The sequence below is a fragment of the Bison bison genome, unplaced genomic scaffold, assembly GCF_000754665.1.
Source record: "Bison bison bison isolate TAMUID 2011002044 unplaced genomic scaffold, Bison_UMD1.0 scf7180017864180, whole genome shotgun sequence".
Taxonomy (NCBI): Eukaryota; Metazoa; Chordata; class Mammalia; order Artiodactyla; family Bovidae; genus Bison; species Bison bison.
In genome coordinates, this window is record NW_011494752.1 from 14,247,240 (window position 1) to 14,256,476 (window position 9,237).

Below are 9,237 nucleotides of genomic sequence, written 5' to 3' on the forward strand. Positions count from 1 at the left end.
GACCCCATTGCTCCCATCCACCCAGCAGTGATAGCCCGGCCGGGCCCACACCACCTCACCCATGGGGAACAGCAAGAGTGGGGCCCTGTCCAAGGAGATCCTGGAGGAGCTGCAGCTGAACACCAAGTTCACGGAGGAGGAGCTGAGCTCCTGGTACCAGTCCTTCCTGAAGGAGTGCCCCAGTGGCCGGATCACCCGGCAGGAGTTCCAGACCATCTACTCCAAGTTCTTCCCCGAGGCCGACCCCAAGGCCTATGCCCAGCACGTGTTCCGCAGCTTTGATGCCAACAGCGATGGCACCTTGGACTTCAAGGAGTATGTCATCGCCCTACACATGACCAGCGCAGGCAAGACCAACCAGAAGCTGGAGTGGGCCTTCTCCCTCTATGACGTGGATGGCAATGGGACCATCAGCAAGAACGAGGTGCTAGAGATTGTCACGGTCAGTGTCAGCCTCCTCATCTCCGGCTGAGAGGGATGGGGGTCTCAAGGAATTGAGCTGCTACTAATTCCTCACGGGGGCCTGGCAGGGAGGAGGGAGTGGACACCCGAGGTTGGTGACTCAGTGGCTCTGAGAACGTGGTCAGGAGGAGTCTCCAACAAATCAATATTAATAGAGGGCTGGACAGTATTCTTGCCTGGAGAATCCCCATAGACAGAGGAGCCTGGCTGGCCACAGTCCATGGGGTGGCAAAGAGTCAGACACGACTGAGTGACTAAGCACAGCACAGGGCACCTTCCCACAGCTTCATTTTCCTCCTAGAGAAGAAGAATCTGGGTATTTTCTATTATTTACCTTTACCATTTCCTTCTTTCCCTCCCATCATTCTTCCTTTCTTCATTAAAGCGTTCTTCAGGGACTTCCCTGGTTGTCCAGTGATTCCAATGCGAGGGGTACGGTTTCCATCCCTGGTCAGGGAAATAAGATCCCACCTGCTGTGCAGTGCAGTTAAGAAAATATAAATAAATAAGTAGGTGTTAAAAATAATAAAACATCCTTCAGAACCTCCAATAGGACACACTCAGATTCTTTTTTTGTTTGTTTGTTTATTTGGCTCCAGGGGGCAGGGGGGGGTCTTAGTTGAGGCACGTGAGGTCTAGTTCCCTGACCAGGGGTGGAACACCAACCCCACCCCCAGTACTGGGAGCCCAAAAATCTTAGCCACTGGACCACCAGGGAAATCCCTTTCATAAGATCTTATGGACAAACCCTAACGAACTTTTCGGCCAACCCAATATATTTATGTATTTATGTTTATTTTATTTTGGTCCTGTGGCTTTGGGGATCTTACTTCCCCAAACAGGGATTGAACCAGGGGCCATCGCCACTGCAGTGAAAGCCCCGAGTCCTAACAACTGGACAGCCAAGGATGTCCCTTTCGAGTCATTTTAGAGACATAACATGTTTCAAATATGTTGGCCCAGGATCAGATCATCTGCCAAGATTTTTAGGTGTTTGAAAAGTAGTTTTATTTAATATAAAATGCATGCAATTTAGAAACCTATGCAAAAGAAAATGCAAATTGCCTTTACTTTCATCATCCAGAGAAAACTACTGTCAACAAATAGGCATGTATCTTTCCAGTCTTTTATCTATATATTTAAAAACAACTTTAGAATTAGGACATATACACATATAGTTTTATCATACTTTTCTTCAGCCACTATTTTACTATGAATATTTTCAATATCAAATTGTTTTTAACAGCTGCTTAGAATTCCATCTTATAGACATGTCATAAAATTATTTAACTGTTCCTGTATTTTTGGATAACGAGGATACTTCTATTTCTTCCCTATTATATCATTTTTTCCCTTCATTCAGTATCATTTTATTGAATTTTCCCCCTACCCCCACCCATGTCACTTGCTTTCTTTCTCTAATCCCACTCCTGTAAAGAGAGAATATTTTTCATCTTTTATATAATTTTTGAGGCATTTGTAATCCCACTTTCATTCACCCAATTCTTCCACCTTTATTAGGCAAAACCGTAGATAAAACAGTCAAGGATGCAGCTGTGGTCAGCGACTCCTTCTTGGGCCTCCCGTTAGGGGCAGGTGTGTGTAGAAACCTCACTGGTCTCTGGGTGGGGCCTGCAGAGCAAGCTCCCTGGATTGACAGGTGGCCTGTGGCAGGGACCACCTCCTCAGAACCACCTAAAGGATGCCAAGCCCAGCAGAGGCCTCTGAGTTGGTGATTCTTCAGAGAAAGGAGGAGGAAGAAGATGAAGGGGTAGAAGGGAAGGGAAGGAGGAAGGAGAGGGTGGGAGGTGTGGGGAGGCAGAGAGAGAAGGGCACGTCCACAGGTGAGGCTATGCAAGAGCGTGCCAAGCCTCTGCTATTCACCATGTCCAAGGTAACTGGCCTGGGAGTCGGTCATCTGTTGAGGGTTCTGATGTACCACCACCAAGCTGGGCGTCCAGAAAACCACAGAACCTCCCACCCCCAAGGGTGAGGATGTAATGGTTCTTTCTCAGTCCGTTCCTGGAGGCCCTGACAGTGTGCCCTTGGTTTTAGAAGCAGGGTGATGGGCAGCCAGTCACTCTCAGCCTTTAGCCTTCCGACCTGCCCATGGGTCCCTGGCTCAGGAACTTAAGGAAGCCCTTACTTCAGTGCCGGGTACCTCGGGGCTCTGAGCACTGTCAGTGAGGCAGCTGCCCCAGCTGTGGGTTTTGACTCCCTTGCTTCTCTTGCTGCAGCACAGGGAGCTGAAAGGAGTTTCTAAAGCCACTGCTCTTCCCTCCAGGTTAATTCCATGGGCATTACTGCCCCTGCCCAGCTGGTTCCCTGGTGTCTCCACAGCGTCCCAGTCCCAACACTTAGGTCGCAAACTGGGACACTCAAGATGGGGGAGCCACAACCTTGAGCATCCACTCTGGGTCTGGCCAGCCTCCTGGAATCCTAGTAACCTGGAGCTGAAAGGGCGCATCAAGACTACCCTGTCCCTTTCCCTGACCACATGTCGGAAGGCACTTCCTGCTTTGCTGGACATTGTCTACTCAGCTCCTGTATTAGCTAGAGTAGAGGGAAGTGAGAAGGACCCTTGAGCTTTACCCTCCCTAAGCAGAGGGGTAAAGGAGGAGCTTCCAGAGGCCTTACCCAGCCCCTACCATGCTCTCCAAGACATTCTAGGAATAGCATGAGATGCAAGCACAGAGGTTCTAGAACCAAACTTGCCAGGGTTAGAATCTCCAGTTTTCTGCTTCTGGTTGGCTGAATTCTAGCAAGTCAGCTGATTCAGTTTCTCCATCTGTGAAATGGGCCAATAACACCCACCTCATAAAGCTGTCATGAGTTTACATGTAAAGACACTTAGAAAAGGGCACAAACATTAGCCCTTATTACCATAAGCAATCCATGTGACACTGCTGTTGAAAAACCTGTCTGCCAATGCAGGAGATGTAAGAGACACAGGTTCAATCCCTGGATCGGGAAGATCCCCTGGAGGAGGGCATGGCAACCCACTCCAGTATTCTTGTCTGGAGAATCCCATGGACAGAGGAGCCTGGCAGGCTATAGTTAATGGGGTCGCAAAGAGTCGGACACAACTGAAGTGACTAAGCACACACGCACCATAGGCCAGCCTGCTAGGCAACCAAAGTACCACTTGGATTCAGAAAAAGCCGTCTGATGCACTTCTGGGCAGTGAGGTTAAAGGTACCAGTTTTCAAAATGCAGCCTTCAGGAAGCCTTTTATTTCTTATTTTCATTTTTTAATACAATGAAAGTAATATGTCTGCATGGTCAGGAAATTCAGACTGTGCAGAAAGGGACAAAATAAGAAGGGAAAGTCATCCTCACCCCTCCCCCGCATTCCCTTCCCCTTCTTAAAAGTACAGATGACTCCTCCCACTCTCAGGAACTAGGGAGGATTCAGTCGGGGCCAATGGGTTGGGGGGCCTGGGCATCTGCATTTTAACCTCAGCGTCCTGCTCAAGCCATGTGGGTTCCCCCAGAATCACTTCTGACCGGTGCTCCCCCTCAATTCGGTGCAGGCTATCTTCAAAATGATCAGCCCTGAGGACACAAAGCGTCTCCCAGAAGACGAGAACACTCCGGAAAAGCGAGCAGAGAAGATCTGGGGATTCTTTGGCAAGAAGGATGATGGTGAGTGACTTCTCCTTCCCAGCTCTTGATTTCACCGTCCCGGGCTATGTCCTAGAGACCCCAGTGAGATTGACCCTTCCCAGTCCAGAGACCAGGTGGGACGGAGGACCCCTCCTCCCACTGCGAGGTGGTCAGCAGAAGAATGGTCAACAGACAGTTGTGGGCCCTTCTGGAACTGACTGAAAATGTCACCACCTCCCACTGCTCATAAAACTCCACCACTGCCTAAGATTCTCTGGGGGCAAACATAGGCTGTAAATGATGGGGTGCTTTGGAAGAAAAAAAAGCATCTTTTGTTTGGACAGAGTTAACCCACTTTGAAGAAAGAGTGAAAAATCAAGACAACAGCCCATCATTTTATATACAAATGACAAGTTTTGAGGCTTTGCAAGCATACTGCTTTCTTTTTGAATGGAGTGCCCAGTTTTGTGTTGTTATTTTAGGACACTTTGGTTTACTTGTTTAAACCAAACAAGTAGCCTTCTGCACGGCTGGAATGGGGTAAAGCTCACTTCAGAATTAGCATGGCATCCCAAGTAAGCAGGATCTCAATTTATATGGTGTTACTTTAGGACATTAGTTTGGGTCCCCTCTCCCAACCCCCAAGCACCATCAGATGGAATTAGATTTCAATTCAATCTCAAGAGATTGATGGGGGTGGGGGGTGCTATGAGAGTAAATGAGGAGAGATATTCAGGAGGCTGGGAAGGCCATCAGACTGCAAAGCAGATGAACGGCTTATGGGCAGATGCAAGAGAAGTCTTAAACTGCAGGGCTGGGCTAAGAAAGTCTTGGTGAAGCTGAGGGTGTGTCCTCGGGCCCCCTTCTGCCAGGAGCTGACCTGTCTTGGCTCCCTCCCCTGTTCAGTCTGGCTGAGAGCAGCCAATGGGGAGCGTGAGCTTGTACCGAGCGGTGATGGATTCCAGAACTGGGCGGTGGGGGCTGCTGGTGCCTGAAGCCCATGTCCAGCTCGGGAAGGACACAGGAGAGGGGTTGCTGTCAGATGGGGACTGCAAACTCGAATGACCAATGGGGCCGGGATGATGAACGTGAGAGAAGTGGACAGTGGCCCAATGAAGCAATAGGGACTGGCAAACACTGGGGCATGAGGGCCTGCCTGGTTTTATGGCCTCTGGTCAATTGTTACCACATAGGAATACAGAGCCGTTGGGGCCTCATCGTCTGCTTTTTTTTTTTTAAAGAGAAGCCAGCAATCGAGATTTTTAAAATCTGAAGTGCCTCCACTGATGAAACACTACATGGTCCACACACATCTGAGGAGCTGGTATCGGCCCGTTTGTGATCTCTGGGCGAGTCTCTTACCAGGGTTCCAGGTCACACACCCATGGAGGATGTTAAAGAAGGCCCCTACTAATCTGCAGTCCAGGGAGAAGGTGGATTAGCAACCAGATCTGTGACGTTAGGGCCAGAACTAGGGTGAGGCATGTGAGGTGCCCTGGCACAAGACTTAAGGAGACCCCCCTTCTCAGATGCCAGCCCTGTGCCCATACGATGCTGAAAGTGAGAGCCTCCTTAAATGTTGAAGGGTAGGTACCTCCCTTTCCTCACCCAGACGTCATCTCCCCTTTGAACACCTTCTCCTGGCTGCTTCAGGTGCCTCCCAGTGGCATGTCACCCCTCTGGCTCTTTAACCTCCATCTTGACATCCTGCTGGGTCTGGCAAGTGCTGAATCCCTTGTTCTGCTACTTGCTGACCTGAATATTGACCCCAGTGAATGTCACAGGAGGCAGTGGTACTCCTGCCAGGTGACTTGTGTTTTCACATGGTCCATCTGAAGACCAGGCTTCACTCCACAATCAGCTTCTGAGAGTAGGAGTTTCAAGCTATCAGTGAGGTTCATAGGGCACCTGGGACCTTAAAACCCACATTTCATCACCCTGACCTGCACAAGGAACCTGCATCCTAATCCAGGAAGGATTAAGGTCACTCAAAAGGCCTGGAACATAAAAAGCCAATGGAAACCCACTTCAGCTAAGCCAAGCTTTATTGAGCATTTAGTACATCAGGACTATGAGCCTCGCCATAAGCAGGGAGGAACATTTGCCTCATTCTAGAGTCATTTCTCGGAGAAGGCAATGGCAACCCACTCCAGTACTCTTGCCTGGAAAATCCCATGGATGGAGGGGCCTGGTGGGCTGCAGTCCATGGGGTCGCTAGGAGTCGGACACGACTGAGCGACTTCACTTTCACTTTTCACTTTCATGCATTGGAGAAGGAAATGGCAACCCACTCCAGTGTTCTTGCCTGGAGAATCCCAGGGACGGGGGAGCCTGGTGGGCTGCCGTCTATGAGGTCGCACAGAGTCGGACATGACTGAAGCAACTTAGCAGCAGTAGCAGCAGCAGAGTCATTTCTGGGCTTCCCTGGTGGCTCAGACAGTAAAGAATCCACCTGCAATGCAGGAGACCTGGGTTTGATCCCTGGGTTGGGAAGATCCCCTGGAGGAGGGCATGGCAACTCACTCCAGTATTCTTGTCTGGAGAATCCCCATGGACAGAGGACCCTGGCATGCTACATACAGTCCATGAGGTTGCAAAGAGTCAGACACAACTGACCAACTAAGCGCAGCACAGCACAGAGTCATTTCTACAGGTGACTGTCTCCCCATCAGACCAACAGTTCCCCAGGCCAGGGGCATTATCTCACTCCCTTCCATGTTACACCCTGCCCTCTGCCCCCTGCAATGACCTCAGCCCCATATACAGTGGCACAGAGGAAGGGCTTAGTGAGTGCATTTAACTGGAGAGAACTGAATTCAATAGTTGGGGCAAAGCCCTTTCTTGTCCCAAAGGGGGAGGTAGATTCAGTTCAGTTCAGTTCAGTTGCTCAGTCGTGTCCGACTCTTTGCGACTCCATGAACCGCAGCACACCAGGCCTCCCTGTCCATCACCAATTCCTGGAGTTCACCCAAATCCATGTCCATCAAGTCGGTGATCCCATTCAGCCATCTCATCCTCTGTCATCCCCTTCTCCTCCTGCCCTCAATCTTTCCCAGCATCAGGGTCTTTTCAAATGAGTCAGCTCTTCGCATTAGGTGGTCAAGTATTGGAGTTTCAGCTTCAACATCAGTCCTTCCAATGAACACCCAGGACTGATCTCCTTTAGGATTAGGGATGCAGAGATGCCTAGGAAAGGATCGCCAACCAATCAGAAGAGACACAGCACTGGCCCAGCCTCCTGGAGACCCTGCAGGGCCTGTCACTAACCCTCTCATTGTTGGTTCACCGGGAGGTCCAGGGGTCCTAGGAAAGAGTTAGAGGGTGGGGTTGTCCTCAGGGGCAAGGAGATAGTATTTTCATAATAGAGCCATCCACTCTGGGTATGCTTGCAAATATCAGCTTCATTGCAGCTGGAAACAGTCTATCCTGACTGTATAATTTTCTCCTCTTGCAGATAAACTTACAGAGAAAGAATTCATCGAAGGGACCCTGGCCAATAAGGAAATTCTGCGACTGATTCAATTCGAGCCTCAAAAAGTGAAGGAGAAACTGAAGGAAAAGAAACCCTGATGTCAACTGCTCAGGTCTCCTCCCTCCCCACCCCTCTCAAATAAACACACTTGTGCACACATGTGCACGCACACAAACACACACCGCCCCCGGGGCCGGGAGGGCCTCCAACCCACAGCACATTAAACCCTCCTGCACACCTCCCTGCCAAACGGAAGTGTCGTTAAGCTATTCACCAAGTCCCGCCCACTATACCTGCCCCGCCTCCCCTCCCCCCCAGCCCGCCTCCCCTCCCCCCAGCCCGCCAGCCCAGGCCTCCGTAATAATTCCAGGATTAGGTCACAGGAGCCCTAAATATAGGTCACTGGAGCCCTAAATATCCCCGCCCCCATGTAAGCTCCTTTGTGGATTGTTGGGTAAGCAGGTTCCAATAAATGCAAGAGGAGCCGGGCACTCAGCTGACTGGTCAATCTCCAACTGGAAAAGGAAATATTTCTGTCGGTTCAGCCTCACGGACAAGGCTGTGTCGCCGTCGCAGTCACAGACCAGGGTGCGGGGACTGTGGCGCTGCAGGAAAGAGACACGGCCCTGTTCTGGTACAGCTCAGGGTGCAGAGGGGACCATAGACCTTGAAGAAGCCGGCAGGGGTGGTGAGGTTACCATGGAGACACGCAAAGCATTGTGGGAAGATACAGTGGCGGGGCTGACTTGTTCAGGGATGGGGAAGATGTTCCGGATGAAGAGGCGTTTCAACTAAGACCCAGGGGATTGGAGTGGGGGAAATGTGAGGGTGGAAAAGTGATGTGTCTTAGAGACCCTGAGTCGGGTATGAGCAGTTCAAGTTCTAGGACCCTGAGAAGGCCAGTGTAGCCCAAAAGCAGAGGGAGGAGGCGGGGAGAGCAAACTGAGTTAAGCTTCCAAAGTAGGCGGTGGCGGGGGGAGGCCAGACCATGCAAGGACTTCCCTGCAGGCCAGGGGAAGACCTAGGGTTCACCATGGGGGTAGTGGGGGCTGTGTGGGGTTGGAAGTAGGAGGGATTTATGTTTGTAAGAGAACTACCCCGGTACCCCCCGCAGGATAGGAATAAATTAGGCAAGACTGGGGCCTGGATATCACACTCCTATAATTGCCCAGGTGGCCTGGGCCAGGGGAACAGCAGTGGGGTGGAGAGAACGCGACCTGCTGGGAGATATTTAGAAAGTAGGATCCACCTGACTGGTTCAGGGGAAGAGGGAGGAGCAAGGATGGTCAGTAGCCAGGTTTGTGGCTTGGGTGCCCAGTGTAATCCATTTGATTACACCAGATGCCTCAATGGTTTTCACCTGGTTTTCATTGTGATGTCAATAGGTTTCACTGGTGAAGCCACCAAGGTGGGAAACAGCAGGGAGAGATGCTGGTTTCGGGGGAGGATGACCAGTTCAGCTCTGATCCAATGCAAGGTGAAGACAGATGTCCCCGCAGCCCCTACTTTTTAGGGGCAAGGAAAAGGAGCCACAGAGTCAGCAAGTGGCTTGGTTAGGGTCCACTAATTAGTGGAAGCCAGCCCAGTGCTGCCCATTGGCTCACACTCCCTTATCAGAGCTCCAGAGCCTGGGACACCTCGGAGCTCCACCTGCGGGTTCTCAATATCATTGTGTTCCTTGTTTTGAAAGCTCTTTT

General features: G+C 50.8%; 1 protein-coding gene across 1 annotated transcript; it reads left to right on the top strand.

Moving 5' to 3' along the window:
• Nucleotides 1–8,031, top strand: RCVRN (recoverin). The gene is made up of 3 exons (XM_010843011.1): nucleotides 1–442; nucleotides 3,996–4,107; nucleotides 7,523–8,031. Exons 1-3 carry the CDS (start codon nucleotides 62–64, stop codon nucleotides 7,636–7,638), a joined length of 609 nt encoding a protein of 202 aa, XP_010841313.1. The 5' UTR covers nucleotides 1–61; the 3' UTR covers nucleotides 7,639–8,031.
• The last annotated feature ends 1,206 nt before the right edge of the window (nucleotides 8,032–9,237 follow it).

Bases quoted from the DNA above. Each gene is read 5' to 3' on its own strand.
- RCVRN (XM_010843011.1), top strand. From the start codon at position 62: ATGGGGAACAGCAAGAGTGGGGCCCTGTCCAAGGAGATCCTGGAGGAG. The intron at 443-3,995 runs GTCAGTGTCAGC...AATTCGGTGCAG, and splicing joins AGGTGCTAGAGATTGTCACG to GCTATCTTCAAAATGATCAG. The intron at 4,108-7,522 runs GTGAGTGACTTC...CTCCTCTTGCAG, and splicing joins CTTTGGCAAGAAGGATGATG to ATAAACTTACAGAGAAAGAA.